Genomic DNA, 20,212 nt, shown 5'->3' on the forward strand with positions numbered 1-20,212 from the left:
TATCTTGTAATTATTTTATTTATTGTTTTTATAGTTTTATTTACATACTTACTATTTTAATGTTTGTCTGAAGTCATCATTAATTGCTATTATTAAAATAACTTGATATTGAAATGGTATTGACATTATCTATGTTTATTTTCAATTTAGACTCATTTTTGGCTTTAATGTTAGTAGACCGCCACCAATAATAACGAAAGCAGGTCGCCCGTAGTGGTTAAAAGTTTGGCCATTTACATTCTCAAATTTTGTGAATTGGCCGTTGAATAAAAAAAATGAAAATAAGTAATTAGTGTCACCAAATATACCCTCCCCAAAGAATGCCTCAAATCACACATCAGAATTCTATATCAAATCATTAATGACCAGCCCTGCAAATGTTCGCAAACTCTGTAAATACTAAATAATATTATAAAATAAATAACATCTTGAAAGAGATTTTTACGAGGGGCGAAACTCATTTAAAGAGGGTAGCTAGTAGCTATAGGCTAGGCCACTCTGACTGTAACTGGACATTTCGAAAACCGTAAAAAAACTGAAGATTCTGGAATCTATCTGACCTTAGATTATAGAAAAATATAGATGGAGCTATTGCATGTGTTTGTCCTCCAAAACATGACGAACTTTTTCACGCACTTGCCTCGCCCCCTTCACGCTTCCTCCGCGACCCTTTCCTGGGTTATTCGAAAATATGTGTGACAGTGTGCGTGTCGTAGTGTTGCCAGATATCGAATATTTATTCCAATGTTATAATTTTACAAGCGATGTTTTTATAAATTATATTATGGCAACACTTGCGTGTTGGTTATGCACTTGGTAAAACATTACTCACTAAAATCGGCTCATGCGGAGGGCTTGTATCTGACATACTCTTCTGACTTCCTACGCAACTGCCTCCCACCCTTCACAAGAAGGAGTAATTAGAGATATTTTTAAAATAGTACCAAAATGACCACCATACCATGGATACCATGATAAACGAGAACCAGCCCTTCGCCCGAATGTAAACCGCGCGTGTTTTATTAACATAAAAATCAGTGCGTCCCTTATCGTTGTCGTATTAATAATAATTCATTATAACCACTCTTAAATTAATTAACCATCAATAATGAACAGTGCAGTGTGATCAGGTAATATACCAAAAGTTAATCCGCTTGTAAGTGACATGTGACAAGTGTAATCCTAAACCTTGCCCCTCGAATCAAATGTAATAAAATCCAATGTTTTGAATAAATAAACCCAGCTCTGCGCGGAGCGTTATCAAATTAAATAACTGTGTTCTTAATACAATTTTTGACCATATTATAATGTGACCAATTCTCGTATGCATCTCTCACCAATACATCAAAGTATCAGGACTTTACTCATACCGCAGTCTCGGTATTATTAGGTATGACTAACAAAGTGTGCACTATTTATGTCGGATCTCGAAAAACCCACCTCTACTCTTCGCTACTGATATACCTAGATATATGTATGATTTAAAATAATTATGGATCGAATCCATCAAAATAGATCCGGAGATATTTGGACCTAAAGTTAAAACTCCTTTGGTAAAATTCAGGAATGTTTTCACTGTATATACTTACCATATTTTGATAGTACATGGATCAATTTAAATAAATAGTCGAAACATAAAGTGAATACGTGTATTAATTAAGGCTCTGAGTACCAAAAAGTAGTATTGCCTGTAGTTACAAAATACCGAATCATTGCAGTAAAATTTCATATGGCAGACCCTTTGAAAAATGTGGTTTTACAGTGTGAAGCAATCACGGCAGCTTCTATAATTTTAGGTATAAAGAACTCGCAAGTGTCAACACACCATCGTCAGCCATTTTATATTGAATGAGGTTGACCACTGTAGTGCTATTTACACCATTATAAATAAAACAGGCCAACGGATTTACAACGTCGACAGGTTTAAATATTTTGCTGTATTTTTTTGACTTGCTTGAGGCACTTAGACCATAGTTGAAGTTATCATTAGTATGTAGAACACTTTTCTATAAAAATGTCAGTTTTTTTGTTTTTGGTACTTAGCGCCTTAATTAATACGCGTATTCAAGTATATTCAGGCTTTATTAATATTAGCAAATTAATGTTAGCAAATGCCTCTTTATACTGATGAAAGAACTATCAAAATGGACATAATTCACATTCAATTTCATGTCTTATCAATACTAGTATTCCCATTTATGCGGAAAATTGTAGAGCTATGATTATGATATTAACATAGAATATAGAAATCTATTTTATCTAGCCACTGAAACAAAAAAATTGATTTTTATGAAAATTTGACATCATCATTGCCGACTCAAGTAGAAAGACGATACATTCACAACGATTGGTCCTAGTTTTTCCGCCCTACCGTTGTTGTCTATGGATGACCTGTCACTGTTCTATAAAGTGCCCATACTAACGGGTCTGTCATGTTCACACAGGGAATGGTTTGATTTGAATAGATAAGTTACATGATAAATAATACACTAGCATTAACACACCTTCTACAAATGTAATCAATGCTACATATTTTTTGGAATCGATATAACCACCGGTTTTAGTGTGAAGGACTAGTCTGAATTTGATAGCTGATGAATAACAGGAATGTATATTATTTATTAATAATACTGATAGTTAATATATTTGATTTGTGTATTTTTATAATTCAATTTGAAACGAGAAAGGGCGAATCAATATGTCAAGCAATATGGGATCTGATTTTGACAGCTGAACAGTGGACCACTCGTTGCTTGTGCAAAAAGTTATGGTTAGGCTTTATTAATCTAAAGATGGCGGTGACTTGATTCATAATTCTTGTGAACCACCCATATTTTAAACATAATAAATAAATCTAAAATATTCGACAGTATTAGCTTTATTATTCGACAGCAATTAAAAACTAAGAAACCGGTTAAAACTTTATTACCAGACTAATGTAATATATATATTTTTTTTGAATTATTAATAACCATGTCCTTGCTTTTTCGTACAAGGTCCAATAATAAAATAGCACTATTTTTTTCATGTAGTGGTGTTAAAATCCTAATTCCGTCTAAGCAATTTTACCCCGCGACCATGGGAGTGTGAATACTAAAACACCGAAGTGTCGATACTCTTGTTTTTCTTCTTTATATTTTTCATCTTACCACATTCTCAACCTCACAAATTTCTCAGATCTGTTTATTTAATTAATAAGTACCCATATTATGCTAACACTATAACCAGTGGCGGCCGGTGATCATAAAATTAGGGAGTGCATGCAAAGACATGCATTTTCCGTTTTGTGGTATTGAAAAAAATCGGCAATAGCCTTCAGAGTGGAGGTAGGCTTATGCTTAAATATATAATACATCTTGGGGGGGGGGGGGTTGAGAAACGAAACGACGCTCACATTCACCGACAGCATTTATTTATTGTCAAAGTCCAAGCTTCTGGATATGATAGGTATATTGTAATACATTTCATATGTGCCAACGTAGTTTCCACGTTTGATACTCCTAACTTCCATAAATTATAACTGATGCAAGTATTTTAGACAATATGTCATTGGTACAAAGCCGTAAACTCCTCATTTGTGTAGCTCCGATAGGTAGTACGCGGGTTATGGTCGGTTGAAGTTCACATACTGACGAAATTCGGGCATATCTTATACTCCCCTTTCGGTTATTTGCATCCCACATTCTCCGCATATACCTACGCGCTGTATCATTTTGATAAATACTATGGATCGGTGATTTTTCAACGGGATATAGTAACTATCTGTTAAAAAATTGCTAATACTTTGTACACCTCAACTCCAGAATTGCACTCCAAATGGGACTGATTTGAAAGACGTATTCAAAATGAAAAATACTTCGGTAACACGAATATTATATTTGATAGAATAATTTATATTTCTTTTCTTCAATAATTGACATTGGAAAATTGCTTTGTTCATCTTCCTAAAAAATATTTTATCCTCTTTTACGTTCAAAATAACGCTCATACTCCACATACACTATTGAAATACCCAGGGCTTTTTTTTAAAAAAAAAAAAGGTGCCGGAACTCACTTCATGTCAAGCTTTTTACTAAATAAAATTATATTCAAATGTCACTTAAATGAAATTTAAAGGAGCTATGCCACGAAGCGAACAAAAAAAGGTTGATTTTTACGATAATTTTTTATTTTAGTCAAAACAAAGCTACAGAAACAATAAAATACATACATTATATTTGAAATATATTGTACAAATAAGACTAAATAAGACTAACTTTAAAATATAATTGTAAATACATATGTAATGTATTTATTTATGAACTTGAATAAAAGTTTAGAGTGATTTCCAAAGTTTTTTCCAATTCTCGTCTGATACATCATCTCGATTCCTTTTCTTAGTGTTAGAGTCTAAGGCCGAATGTCTTCCTTTAAGTAACCACCTATCAACATATTTTGAAGGATCGAAAAGTGTCAAGGGTGGTCCCACGAGTTTGATGAACAAGAGTGCCGAAACTGTTTTAGTGTTTAACGAAGCTCTTGTTGCGGTAATAATAAGATTCATTTGCGAAAACCCCCGTTCACATTCACTTGAAGAAATGGGAATAGAATTCAGAGCATATACCAAACGCAAGAGTTTTTCAGAATATGTCTTTTCGAGAATGTATTCGCGAAATCCACGAATCATTTCTCGTTCATCTAGTTGTAGCCTGATCGAAATGTTTCTAATTTCCATCTCTCCAAATGTCAACCGATTATCAATGTCTTCAGGCCAATATTTTTGGTCAAGTACGCGAGCCCAAAGTGCAAACTCAACATCTTTATTATCTAGCAGCCTTTTTTCAATTGACGTTTTCAACGTGGAATAAAATATTTTCGGATCAATAGGAGGATCATTTTTAGAAACTTTTTCGTGAAGTAAAACTCCACGAAAATGCAGATTGCTTATAGCAGCTGCAGCACATTTATAATAGGGTCCAAAATTCCGTTTTCTTTCTTCAAAAACTTGAACGAGTTCATTTATTTTTCGATTTGCAATGTAAAGGTTCACATTGCGATTTTGTAGGTCCAAACTAAGTTCCGACAATTCTTGGAGAGCGTCGCACATCAATGCTAGATCCAATAAAAATGCTGTTGATGTTATTTTGTTCTTTAAGCCACTGTAAGTACACTTGTCATTTTTATCTCTTGTAGTGTCATTCATCGCTTCTTCAAAATGACGCACAAGGGATTCATAATTATTCCACACAGCCGAAACTGAACGAAAACTAGATGCCACCCATCGGGTACTTAAAACTCTTCCGATTTTCAGTACCTCAACGCCTAGTGATTCTGCACATAAATGCAACTCTCTATTATTTTTCGGCGACGCGTGGTATAAAACATAAAGTTTATCAATAAATGATTTGAATCTATTGATCCCTGAAATTTTTTTTACAACATCACTTACTGATAATTCTAATCTGTGATTAGTACAATGCCAAACTATAATTGAAGGAAATTTTTCTGTCAGCAATTTTTTCACTCCATTTTTAGAACCTAACATCACAGCAGCGCCGTCGCATGCAACCGAAACTAAATATTTTTTTAAATATTCTTCTGTCATCCCATATAAATCAAGAGATTGGAGTAATGATTCAAATATTCCTTTTGCCGTTACGTCTTTAAGTTCAATCAAATCCAAAAACAAATTAATTGGTGAATTCATTCCAACACTTTCGACACAGCATCGAACATACACAATGAGGGTGGTTTTTTGGCTTATGGTGGTAGACTCATCAATTATCAAAGAAATTATATTTTTCGATTGAACAATTTCTTTGAAAACATTTTTTCTCATTTCATCACATATATGATTTACAATGTTAACACATGCGTTAGTGGAATGGAGAATATGACCCATTTCGATCCCATTTAGTTCTTGGAGATTAATTTCACTTTCAAACATATTGAATGATTGATTTTCCTTAGCTACTTTATATGCAGTTCGAAAAATGTTTGCTGTTATTACTTTTTCGCGAGATAACGATTTTAAAAAAGTATTTTCAATCTGCTTTTTTTTTGGCTTCAGAAATGATTTTTAACGCTGCTTTGTGTGCAATAGATCCTCTGTGATCGAAAATTTTTTTTCGAAGTGACCCCGATTGTAGCTTCCTCTCTTTCCCAGAATACGTGATTTCATTATTGGCCCATTCTTTGGATATTTTCATTCCCATTGTCGTTTCAGTTCCAAGAGTTCCAACGTTTCTGCAAATTGTGCAGCCAAGTTTCATTTTGTGTACGTTCAACCATTCGTTTTTTGAGCAAAAATCGTTTTTTTGATCTAATGACCAGCAGTCTGGCCAATCGTTTTGAGTTCGACCTTGATCCCCGAGATCAGCTAGAGATGATTCAGGAACATCTACATGTACCGATATTTCCATATCTTCTGTCATCGTTTCTGTTTTGAGCTTTGTATTTGCGGAATCGGCGCCGCTGCCGGTGGTTGAGAAGTAACAGGAAATTTTTTTCATATTTAAACTTGGGGTTGCACTAAATAATATATAAAATAGTTGCACAACACGTAATCGTAACACAAACTGACTAAACAAACGTAAATAACAATATACGCAGATGCTGCCATGCGATAAACGTCAAACTGTCAAAATCATAATACGCAGCATACGTATGAAGCTAGTTACATACGCATGTTTGCTATTTAAACTATACGGTTACTTCACTAACACTAACACGCCAACATTCAAAATGGCTTCCACCTGTACCTTATTTTATCATTTTAACGAATTATTATTGTAATTACTTAAGCGCAAATATTTTTTCGTTTAATTGATTTTGAAATAAAACCGTGAAAAAAGGTGCCGGAACGCCGTTCCACCGCGTTAAATGGAAAAAAAAGCCCTGGAAATACCTAATATTGTAGAAATTGTTACAATGTAACGCTTTTGTTAAATAATTACTTCTCTTAGAGTAGTATAAGTAGGTACGTAAAAAATTGTAGTATGTATATTATATTATGTAAAGGTTATTAATAGTTTATCAATTACTTACTTACAAGTTTACTTTGCTCTAGGCATAATAAAATTATTTAATTTTTAAAGGTAAAATAATTATAAAATTGGTATTTGTATGTTGAGATTGCTACCCCTAACTTAATGAACAAAATATCACTCTAATCGATATTTTGATCGATTCAATATTATATGGCAAACAACGTAGCATTTACCTCATAACGTACGAAATAATAATATAATAATTTGAAATATTACGCGGGAATCTTGTACCGACTTCAAAAGCGTTTGTGAGTTATTATTATTCGCGCCAGTCAAACACAGCATTGTCGTGAAATGTCGTCTGCGCTCGTAAGCTCAGATTGGGAGGCACAGTGTCCCAAGTGAGGTAAATATTGCACGTTCGGAAATAAAAAAAAGATCACAACTGAGCCCACATTATCGGCAGCGTGAAAAAAAAATCATCGCCGGCGGTTCGATTTCTCTCCTGCACAATTAATACTACGAAGGACGTACCTACGCATACATGCAGGCCGCCAGAAATTACGCGCATTTTATGCGTGCAGACGGCGACAAATTAAAGATATTTTAGAATAATTAATTCATACACTATGTAGGTATTTGAATAAGTACTTATTATTACATAGTTACGTAATAATTTGGGAGATCAGTGCACCTTTGCTCCTATACAAGAGCCGTCCCTGACTATAACTATTTATAATAAACCATTTCTTTTATTCAACAAATAATTCATAAGATTTGAGAATGTAACATTCCATATATTGAACATACATAACTTTAAAACACCTCAGATAATATCATATACACCGGTGGCGAAGGGTGGAGGTAGGCTATTAATATCTGATATAAATAGTGCACACTAAACTTTGTCAGTGAAACATATTACTGCAACAATGTGTAGATAGGGTTTGTAAGTTTTTATAATTCAATTAAGCCCTGCCTAAACCAAGCCATAGTAGATAATGGTCAAAAAATATTCGTTTATCTATAAAATATCTAAATGTACCTATGCCATTAAACCATACATAATATTAGATATTTTATAGATAGAAGAATATTTTTTATCGATTATTGTTTGATTTAGGCTGGGTTTAATGAATTTAAAAAATCTAACCTATCAATGTAGGTACATACTCTTAATAAAACGAAAACAAATAAATATGACTGACCAAGTTTAGTGTGCGCTATTTTTGTCGCATCGCCTATAGCATACCTAAACTATTACGGTTTGATTTCGCAGTGTTTGATTGAATTTTAAAACCTAATCAGCACCACCTGCAAATTGTATTCATAGTTAAATGAAATCAAATTAATATGACTGACCAAGTTTAGTGTGCGCTATTTAAGTCGAATCTTAACAGCCTACCTCCACCTTCGCCACTGATATACCCACTAGAAAAATATCCCGTCGAGCATTGTAATTTTTTTCAATTGTGATTTTTTCTAGTCGGTACTAATACCGGGGGTGGAAGAATGGGTGGGAGACACTCACTTGTATGTCGGTGGTTGAATCTTCTTCAGTATTATTTTGATTGGGAGATGCGTGACATCGCGGGGTTTAATTATATAAAACACATATTTTTGATTTGACAATTTCCCTGCGCAGGGACATTTAATTACATTAAGTTCCAGACAGGTTAGGAATACATCATTAATTGCACTTAAAGGAGTCTTAGATTTAGCTGTCGCACATTCACTTTGTATTATTTGTTCACACAATGGCGCGATCGGCGCCGGGGCACTTTATCGGGGACGCGGTGCGCGTTCTGGGATAATTATGGGAATCAATATTAATACGTTATCGGCAAAAGGGGCGCACTGATATCAATTTAGGGTAACATGTCGTCCGGCTTGTCCTGGCGACCACGCCGCTTCCCGCAGGAGCGACGCGTCCGTCGAGGAACGATTTTGCCACGTCCGGTTTATTTAGGGGTTAATTGCGAACTAAAGAACTTTTTTTTCAAAAAGCCTGTTGGTAGGTAAGGAGACGCGGGGGTGGACCGCCACGGCTGTGGGGTGAAGGGAAGCTGCTTGGCCGAACAACGGGACTTTACGTCCGTCCGCCGTATTTAAGGTTGGATGCAGGTACCTGCAGTCTACACTTGAAAGGGACTTCGTGTAAAAAATGTGTTCGTAACAAAAATGTTTGAAACGTTCCGTTTGTACTGCAGGGCTGTGCAACCTTTTAGTTGGGGAGGTGTTTTGATATTAAAGTTAAATCGTTGATTTGGAATTTGGAACTGTCGGGCATCAGGGCCTTTTTTATGTCTGGTGACAGTACATATTTGAGGTGTTTTCAAGGTACCTATGTATATTTTTTTAAGATTGTTAATAACCATGTCCTTGCTTTTTCGTACAAGTGGTTGTTAGTAATTTTGAACAATCACAAACGCCCAGGCTTTGAGAAAAACACATAAATATTGTGTGTCCTGACCGGGAATCGAACCCAGGAACTCTCGGGTGGAAGGCCAGCGCCTTACCCACTGCACCACGAGAGCCGCCAACTAATGTAATATTACGTAGTAATGGGTTATAGTCAATGACATTAATATGGACGAATCATCTGGGAATAAAAATGACACTCACTTTTTTGTCGGTCTGCCGAATGGCATAATCTGTTCTAACGCTATTACAATAAAGGTGATATTGCTATAAATTTCCGATGCTCTTAGTCGGGTCTGCCGAACGGTTTGGTTTGAACGGATTCGCTCAAATGAACATTGACACTAGAAACACTATTCTAACGCCATTACAATAAAGGTGATATTGCTATAAATTCCCGATGCGTGATATCGCATAATGGAAATTGCGTGACGTCTACCTATACATGTGCGAATGTCACTGTGCGTGAATTTAATTGCTAGCTACTGTATTGAGTGCGTTGTCCATTAATAATGTCATTGGTTATAGTCAATATTTTATTTAGTAGCTGGCGATCCCCTAGGACAGGGTTTCCAAAGCTATGTTACGCGGGGCACTGGTGTTCCGCGGAACGTGAATAGGTGTTCCACGAATTTATCAGAAGTGCCAAAATAAGGTATTAATTGTTTTACCTCCGATTACTACGACATTTTTATGCAAAGCGGTATTTTCTTATTATACCTACTGCAAGAAAGTCAAAGCCCATGAACAGGCTCGACGCCACACCAGATATTAGGCTTCAATTTTCTAATAATTGCGCTTGATATCAGGAAGATTTTCAATTCAAGGACCCAAAAATTATATAATTATTAACAATTTCATTCTCTTATATATTATTATGTTTATGTGTTATGGTTTAAAAATATTTACTGAATAAATAATTATTGTTTTTCATATATTTAAAAAAATATATTGATTATGTATTATTTACCTACCCTACAAAATAAATATGGTGTTCCGTTAAAATTTCAGGATTTTCAAAGTGTTCCATCACAGGAAAAGTTTGGGAAACCCTGCTTAAGAAAAAGCTGACGACCTTCGGGTCACGAGTGATGAGTTAGAAACACGTTTACTAATGATTTAAAAACCCGTTAAATATCTGGCACAATATTGCTGTCGTGTCCGGATATTTGTACGTATGCAGTTGGCTGTATCACAGTTTACCGTGAGCTGTTGTATAACAGATGACCGTAAGTATAGCATTCAGACCAAACTTATCTCTAAATAAAACATTTAAGAATACGTGAAGAATGTTAGGAAAAGACAGATGAAAATAGGTGGATAAGAAAATTGGAAATATAATATACAGTCGAACTTAGTTATTACGATCACGGAAATAGCGAGATGTCGGATGTAATGAGGAAACATTCGTTGAAATTTTAGTTTATGCTTAGAGCGATAGAACGTAAATCAGGATTGGATTACGTTTATTAGTACTTAATTTGTGTTTTCGCCGACAATATTGAAAAAGTATCCACGCATATGGTTGAAATTGCTATAAACAACTTATTTTGTAGTTTATGAATGCCATGCTTATTTCGGGGACTTTTACGATGGTTTTCAGATTTTTTATATTCTGCGTGGCGCGAAAAATGTTATATAACGATATAAAGAGTAATGCTTATAACGAGCAAATTCAGTCGGTCCCATCTTCCTCGTAATAACCAAGTTTGACTGTATGTGTGTATTTAAAATCATGGTAAATGCTCGCAAGTATCATGTCGTACCTATCTGGTATCTGATAATAATTACAACGTCATATTCAAATATTTGATATTATTAATCACTGTCAAATTAAAGTGCTTATTGAATATTATTTAAAATTAGAACGGACGTCTGTTTCCGGTACGACAGCTCACGGTGAACCAGTGACGTCCCGTGGGAGTAGGCAGATTGAGCGTCGCTTGGGACCAGCAGTTACTCGAAGGGCGGCAAATCGAGGAGAATCATTTGGAATCAGCGCTCGAATTGAAAAATTTTACAAACCGGAGCGTATGATAATTTTACGAAAATATTAACACTGTTACTTATCTAATTCAATACATATATGTATTTAAAAAAACGATTGTGTTCGATTTTTTTTATTAATATGACATATCTCGCTCAGACGGTCAAATTAATATTTACACGAAACGGAGCAATAATTTTGGGGATTGTATGAACCGGAACGGCGCTCCGGTGCGTTCCGGTCCATTTCGAGCCCTGTTTGGAATACATAGAAATAGCTACCTAAACTTAGTAATATCGAAAATATCTTTCCATCAAAAAATTCAGCTAACTAATTTTGTCGGGTTTGCGATATCTAGTTTATTTCCGTTGCCCTTCGACGTCCTTGGTGACCAGAAACGACACGTGCAGATTCTCAAATAATTATAATCTGATATTTTGTTAGTAATGTATTCATATAATATATTTCTTAGATATTGGACTCATGAAAGGATGATAAAAATACTATAAAAAAAGGGTTCTTCATTTTATCTAGGGACGTCACTGCGGTGAACTGTGATACAGCGAAATGTAATACGTACAGTTCACATATTATATGATATGACAGAATATATATACACAATACCTACTCTCTCAGTAATCCACCACCTCAAAAACCAGACAAGTGTCCAATTAGTGAAAACGGTGGATTTATAGTGCATACATACAAAATATGGTAAAAATTAAAACAGGTAGGTACTCGTATTTCGTAAAAATAGTTTTTGAAGTTATATTTCTTTTGGCGCGTTTGGGATATCAGATCAGAGTGTATTTTTGGCGTGTGATATTTAACACATAATTTAACATACTAGCAACGAAAAGCCATTATATAATTTAGTAAGATAAGTTAAAGTGTATAGAAATAAACCAACGGCGTTCCAATAAGCGGTCCTTTTTCTTGAGTGTGTAATTTAACAAGATAAAGAGCTAGTCAAAGAATCTAGTTTATCACAGGTTTTGTTTTTGTTTTGTTACGCCAAAGAAGTATAACTTCTAACGCGCATACACAAGTACATACACCGATTTTTTTTTTAAGAAATTTGTACTAGCAAATTACGGTTTTATTTATAATCAAAATCAAGTATTTACTAAATTATGCATATTTATAAACTAAGTTCATTAACTAAATATTAAACATTAAATCACTTGACACAACCAGTTGTTCAGTGAGGCAGATATTCTTGAATGGCTTAGGATTCCTGGCTTTCCCTATGACCAAAAGCTTCATTTTGTGTGTGTCGGTTGCATTGGAGCACGGCATAATTGTGACGGGGTCCTTGGGCATTTTCCTCTCTGGTACATTACTTTTTTCGCGACGAAGGAGAAGTTTCCAACATAAGCCCGTCTCATTTGTGTTGTACCTTGTACCTATACTTGTACGCGGCGTACTACTAAATTTGACAATCGAATACCGGCGTATTATAGAGCTTTATTTTGTGCTTTCAACTAGTAAAAATAACCTCGGATTATTAAAATAATTTTCGGATAATCAAGCGGATTGCTGAGAGTGTACTGTACTATAGGTATACATATATTATATTCTTTATAGCAGGTCAAGAGGCCCAATGACAGTAGTGAATTTAGTAATAGAATTGAAACAATCACAAACACCCAAGCTTTGATAAAAATCACATAAATATACTGTCGACTCACCGGGTCGAACCCGGAGCTCCCCGATGAAAGGCCAGCACCGTACGCACTGCACCATATTACTGAAGTGGTAGTTCTCCATGAAGCAGGTGAGGCGGTTAGTTAGTCGGAAAGTATCAAAAGGTTGAAAAAACGAGTACCTGTTATTCTGAGTATAAAAAAATAACCAGATATTTTTTAAATCTTTGTGGTGTGAATATTCCTAATGTTAATACCCAATGATGGTTTGTCACACAAGAAACACTGTTGCAAAGGGGCTTCCAAATTTCAAAGCCTCAAACCTCCACGTACTAATGTATATTCATGATGATGATGATGGCATAGAGTAAGTGCAACAAATGTAAGACCCGTGGATATATCTGTTATTTGCAAACTGACCGTCGCATAAATTTTAAATTACTAATAATTGATTTCGAAACATGTAAATAGGCCGGTAATTTTACAGCGCTCGAAATGTACCGGAACGCACTGGAGCGCTGCTCCTGTTTGTGAAATTTCCGAGATTCTAGCTCCGTCTCGTGGACAAATTAAATATTGCTTTCCAGTAGGTGAATTATTAAAAAATAACATAATAAATTTACTTAATATAAATTCGGTTCCATCATGACAAAACAGAACATGATAAAACAGAACATGACAAAACAGAACAGCAATAAATATAACTATGATCTTTCAGGAAAAATATAACATGTAATATTGAAATTTTCGTATATCTATTAATTATGTTAATAGATTTTTAGTAGGACAGATTTTCAATATGCAGTAAAAAATCAAATTATATTATTTCTGCATTCTTAATCGCTGGAAAGCCTCAACTAAACAGGACTCAAGTCGGTGTTGCCGGCTAGCTTAGGTATATCTCGTCTTAATCAATCTAATATGTTCAATATGATTTGGTGACTAGGTACAACGAAATAATGAGTTTAATAATAATTCTGTAGATATAAAAAACAGAAATGTAGCTAATTGAATATGTATTTTAATCTATATATTGGCATCATATTAATAATTTATATTTTATATTCTTGAATATGCTTTAATTAAACGTTCCCATATAATAAGGGATGGATAATTTAATCCTTATCAGGTTTTCCGTTGAATATGGACAAAAAAGACAATTGTATACAATTATACATAGTTTCAATTATACAAATTATTTCCAAAGTGCCATTAAATAAATGCATTTTATAATCCGTTGCATATCTTGTATTTTCCCAAATTTAATGATTTAAGTGGTTTTACAGTAAATGGTGCTAACTTATGGTAAATCTAGCAGCTGCGTAATTGTCAAAATGTCATTTTAAAAAAAATGTATATATACCTAATAAACAGTTGATGATTTCACTTAAAAATTTAATTTTTTTAAATATTTATATATATATATCGTTTTTAAACTTTAGTTTTATAAGTATTTTATTAATAAATAGATACGACAAAGATGAATGTTTTATTTTTTATCTGGCTGTTCTGTCTTTTCATGTTTTGTTTTGTCATGATCTGTTTTATCCGGTTACCGTCGGAATCATAGTAAAAATAATATTAATGCTGTGACGTAAAATCTGATACATTTATTTTTTTATATTATACTACGTACAATAATTAGATAAAAAATACTTCAAAATTTTCGGAAAATTATCGAGCTTTCCGGTTCTTAAAAATTCTTACTTCGAGCGGTGCCGGTAAAACAGCTAGCAACACATTCTTTGACAGTTTAATATTACATTTTTTGTCAAGCAGTTAAAGGTGCAATATTTTGCTTCCGCGTTTAAATTTGAATATAGTGAAGACAAACGTAAGTATTTAAATATTTTGGCTTAATAGCATTTTGTATAGAAACGTTACAATCATTTAAAAATAGTTAGACGCATATTTAAGCAAAAATTAATATGCTTAAAACAGAAGGTCTCATATTATATACATCGTGTTTCAAATGCGTAATTTTACCAGGACCCGAAATGGACTGGAGCACTGTTCTGGTTAATGAAATCAGCAAAATTATCGCTCCGTCTCATGGAAAAAATAATTTGACCATCAGAGCTAGTTATGTTTGCTGAAAAAGTTAATGTCTTTAATTTAGCGAAAGACACATGTAAAGGTACATATTCAGATTCGGTGTCACATTCGGTGTCACATTCGGTGCACATACTCTACTGTAAATAATTCCTATGTATCAGTGTTACCTTTTATTAAAAAAAACATAGTTAGTTATTATTTGAAATATCCTTTACAGTACAACTAATCATTATATTAAATTGTTTATTATAAGTTAAATTATTTATCATTATGAAAGTAAATATTGTGTTGCTTACCACATATAAAATCAACCGTGCAAGGTCCGATATAGTCCATTATACTGAACGTCCCTGATGCGTTTGACAGTTTCTTGATCATAATTTCACAATTTTCTACAAAAACATCCAGAAAACTGTCCAAAACCTTTTGATGGAAAGTTGCCTGGATAATCTTTCGATGACGCTTCCAAACGGACACTGAAAACAGTTTAAATCAATTTATCAATTAGAAAATATCTGTGAGTGAAAGAAGATAATATATTTTAAATACTTTTTTGAATAGCCAAAAAAAGATATTTTTAACATCATTGTATGATAATTTTTATGTTTCTATTTGGAATTTAGTATGTAATCCATTTGACATGTCCATATTTCATTATAAGAAGAAATTGCATGTAAGAATAAAATCTGAATATCCACTGGCATAATAATAAACTGTTTTTTTTTTTAGAACAGAACTCCTTTTTCCTTCAGTACATAGAATATTATAATCATCTTATTATGACATGAATTTCCAACCTTTTTGTTTGGAGGAATCATTGCAAAATTCTCAGGGAACCCTTACATGGTTGACACAATAGAGTATTCAGTGACCATCATTAACCTGAAAACACCTCAGATTTGAAAAAATACGATGCTCAACGGGATTTGAACCCGTATAACCACTGGTATCGCGCCAACTGGACTGGACACATAGCTCGAAGAAGAGACAATCGTTGGACAAATCTAGTCATCCAGTGGTATCCAAGAAGTACAAAACGTCCGCAAGGTAGACCTAGAGGCCGCTGGATCGATGAAATGATAAAGTTCTGCGGAAGTACGTGGCAACGCAATGCACAGGACCGAGAGAAGTGGAAGCAGCTTGAAGAGGCCTTCATCCAGCAGTCGATAGATTCAGGCTGATGATGATGATGATGACTAACCAAAACCCGGTTCTCTCTACCATGGGTATATATTATATCTGAGGTGTCTTCAAGTTATGTATGTTTAATATATGGAATGTTACATTCTCAAAATCTTGTGAATTATTCGTTGAATAAAAGAAATGATTTATTAAAAACAATTGACAGTGATAAAAGATTTAGAAACATTTTCAGTCAATTAGCACATGTTTTCTACCCGCTGTGTAATACAAAAAAAACATGGGCAATTGTACAAAAACATTTTAAATATTTTTATACAACTTTTAAGTAGTTCTTATACACTTTTTATTTGCATGCGAACAAATTTATTTGATATGGTGTATATGGTGTTGCCAACTGTCAGTGACGAAAATATGCCAGATAGGGTAATAAAATAAGCTAGTTGGCTGGAAAAAACACTGGATTTTCGAATAATTAAAATTGTTTCGCAACAAATAAATATCTAAGTCAACAACCAAAAATTAGTCAGGTACAAAATTTTGATCAACTCGTACTGGTGGCGCTTTTAGCAGTGGACTGTAATTTGAAGGTGATGGTGGATTTCGGATTACGGATCTAGGGGGGGGGTAGGGTATTCCAGACATTGGCGTTTATGTTGAGAGGGCTGGCACACGCTGGGCCGGTTCGGTGTTCACGCACTTACGCAGTGGTAAACTGACGGTACACTTTGATGGATGATATATGAGATCGATGAATGACGATGATAAGCTCAGGACGGATGATATAGATGCGACGTCCACTCAAACCGTAACAGATTTAGTGCAACGAAGGTCGAACAGATACGTGTTATATGAATCACTCTGTAGTTAACGCGTCCTCGTTCGTATAATATCAGATAGAGCTCGATAGCTTTAGCAAGCCCACGCGCTCGGCTGTCTTGAAGTAACCACATATTCTTCGCAATTACCGTCATTCATGACCCGTAACTGTCGGTCGCCTTGGTCTGGCAACAATAATAAATAAGGGATTTGGAAGTAGGTGGGTAGAAAGAAATGAATGTGAATATTGGCCCAACCACGTACGTTATATTTAATTTATTTATAACATATTATTAGATATATACGCCAGGATGTAGAATTTTAAGGATAATGCTGTAGTATTCTAGATTTTATTTATGAGAATTTTTAAGCTTTTAGCGCGTGGTCGAAAAACATAGATATTTTGCAAGCTAAAAATATATTAAAAATGGTAAATCTGGCAAGAAAAACAGTAAGCTGGTAATGCTGATGCCAGGCCGGTTGGATCAGCTGGGTCGGCAGAAATTGGACAGCTCGCACGCGGTCATGAGCGGCCGTGTTTAAAAATAACACCCCTTACAACTTCCCGGGATAATTAAGTTCGTGAATACGACATATATTCAGGGGTGCGCCAAACGGGGGTGTTACGGGTGCGACATACCCGGATGGCAGGATTTAAAGGGCGGCAAAAGTCCTAAGAAGCTAAAAATGAACTGAATCTCACAGGTACAATATTTCATCAAATATTATTACAACGTTTTTCTTAGCTCGTATTCTTATTTGTCCGGTGATTCTTTGTCCGGTACTAATCTTGCAATCGATTTTTAACTAACTTACCGACTAACTAGACATTTAAAACTTTTAGATTATATCAGAACACGATGCCAATGCATTTTTTAATACTTTTAGCCATCTTTAAGTAGAATTGAATTCATTTTCAGTTAATTCTGTTTTGTATGAAAAGTTATTTCGACACCATTATTGGTTGCTAAGCGGATGGTCCTAGCAACTAAATTATTAATATATACGTGCATTATTATGGAAATCAATATGAATTTCAAAATGACATTTCAGTATTATTTCTATCAAGTACAATTTTTTTTGATCGTTTTCAAGTTTATATGATTCAACAGAAAATTTAAAAACGTTGTATATAAAAAGTTATTTTTATCTTGTAATTATTTTATAAATTTAGACGTCCATACTCTCCTTACATCCGATATCAGTCACTTTACATTATAATTCAGGATGTTATAATATTATTTATTAGGTGAAATATGACATAATTTTTATCATGAATATTTTGATGTCTTTAGTTTGTTTGAATTTTTCCACATTTACCCCATTTTTTTAAATTTAGGGGTTGCAATTTTGGGTGGATACCCAGGTGGCACACAGCCTTAGCGTATCCCTGATCATATTTATCACTTTTTTTATTAACTATGGAATTAGGTGATATCAGTGGCGAAGGGTGGAGGTAGGCTGTTAAGATCCCCCATAAATAGTGTACACTAAACTTTGCCACCCATACGTCTTTGTTTTCATTGAAATAAGACTACAATTTACACATGGCGTTGGCAGTTTTTAAAATTCAATTAAACCTTGCGAAAATTAATCCATAATAGTTAATAGTCAAAAAATACTCGTCCATCTATAAAATATCTAAAATTATGCAATTTAATTTAATATTTTAAAGATAGAATAATATTTTTATCTGTTATAGTTTGGTTTAGGCAGGGTTTAATGAAAAAAAATGAATCAACAATATACGTAGGTAATATCTATTCTTAAATATGACTAACAAAATTTAGTGTGCACTATTTATGTCAAATCTTAACAGCCTACCTCCACCCCTCGCCACTGAGTGATATGTTAAAATAGTTCTGCAGGCATGTTTTTGTTTGTAAAACGTTATTTTTTTAGAGACAATAAATTAGGTCTTACCATCTAAACAGCTGACAAGACCTTCGCCGACCCAGGGTTTTAAAAACCGATATATTACACCTCTTTTCAATTCCTTGTTCAGAACAATCTCAACGTCACGTGGTTTGCCTATGCCTGAAAATTTAAAAGAAACAAATCCATTATCCATTCCAAAAAGACACCTTAAGTCGTATCTACCAGAGGTACTCGTACCTAGCGGAAAATGTATCTGAAAACATTAAAAAGAAAAATATTTTTTATTTCAAGTCAAAAATTAACTTTAAACAAATAATTGTGAAAAATGTTATAAAATGTGAATTTGTCAAATGGGGGGGTCCTTAGTTTATTAAGTTTTCTTTATTTTGTCATAGAGATTTTTGACTAATTCATAGTTTTAATATTTTTTTTTTATTTATTATTAAAAAACATAGATTTTCATAAAAATATAAATAGATGTATAACTTGGTTACCAATGTTATTTTTCAAGAATTAAGATCGGGCCACGGTAAGAGACTACAGTGACGTCCTGTGGAGGTAGATAGTTTATGCGTTGCACAGGGGCGGCGAATATTACAACATTTGAAAACAGTGGCGGTTTTACATTAAACAGTCGATTCGCATCAAAGTTTAAAAAATAGTCGAAGTATACAATTTTTGACAGCAGAGTTATTGTTGTATTATAATACCAATAATTTAATAGAGTTTGGCGCACATTGTTGTACAAGGGTGCCTCCAAACGTGTCAGCGTTACAGGCATCTACGTACCTATAACTGTAGAGGTTTAGGGCCCGGCGTGGCGGGTCGACCACATAATTGAGATAAACAGACATCTTAAATATGCTCTAATATTTAAAAAAGTCGCCTGCGGCGCTATTTTCCTTTGAAGTTGTTACCATTTTAAAATATATGATTGTGCGATGCAATTTTTGTTTAATGTATGTTGATAGCCGACAACTACAACACTGAATGTTTATAACCTTAGTGATAGGTAAGGGTCCCGCCAAAGATCCTGGCCTGAGGACCTGCATCAGAATGTGGGGGCCATGCCTACAACTGACGCATTATTCTCTATGCTCATTTATATAGCAATAAATCAGTTGCATTTCGGCTATAAAAACTAATGTGACAGTCCTGTATATTGCCGTGTGTATCCAAACTTATTAATGACTTTTTGATGAAGGCGGTGGACTGTGGTCCGTCGAGTTGCAATCCCTCCGAAACGCAATGAGATTACGCTACGAGGAAACTGCAGCTCGACCGACGTTGTTGCGTTA

The 20,212-nt window shown here is 34.3% G+C and overlaps 1 protein-coding gene and 1 long non-coding RNA gene across 3 annotated transcripts in view; both read right to left on the bottom strand.

Annotated features, from left to right (window-relative positions):
- Nucleotides 1-20,212, bottom strand: part of LOC147072667 (cytochrome P450 4c3-like) — a 44,408-nt gene that overhangs the window by 13,130 nt on the left and 11,066 nt on the right. For both annotated transcript variants that reach the window (XM_085945766.1, XM_085945767.1), the window contains exons 3-4: nucleotides 18,960-19,073; nucleotides 15,374-15,553 (exon numbers count right to left, since the gene is read on the bottom strand). In XM_085945766.1, the coding sequence (XP_085801892.1) occupies nucleotides 15,374-15,553; nucleotides 18,960-19,073 (294 nt within the window). The remainder of the gene's footprint in view (nucleotides 1-15,373; nucleotides 15,554-18,959; nucleotides 19,074-20,212) is intronic.
- On the bottom strand, nucleotides 1,989-10,276 carry LOC147072668 (uncharacterized). The gene is made up of 3 exons (XR_015070505.1): nucleotides 9,289-10,276; nucleotides 7,693-8,460; nucleotides 1,989-3,218 (listed from the first exon to the last, which is right to left on the bottom strand). It is a non-coding gene; the product is annotated as an uncharacterized LOC147072668 (long non-coding RNA).

Source organism: Rhyacophila brunnea, unplaced genomic scaffold (genome assembly GCF_057557595.1).
Source record: "Rhyacophila brunnea isolate RB1 unplaced genomic scaffold, BYU_Rbru_1.0 scaffold_19, whole genome shotgun sequence".
NCBI lineage: Eukaryota > Metazoa > Arthropoda > Insecta > Trichoptera > Rhyacophilidae > Rhyacophila > Rhyacophila brunnea.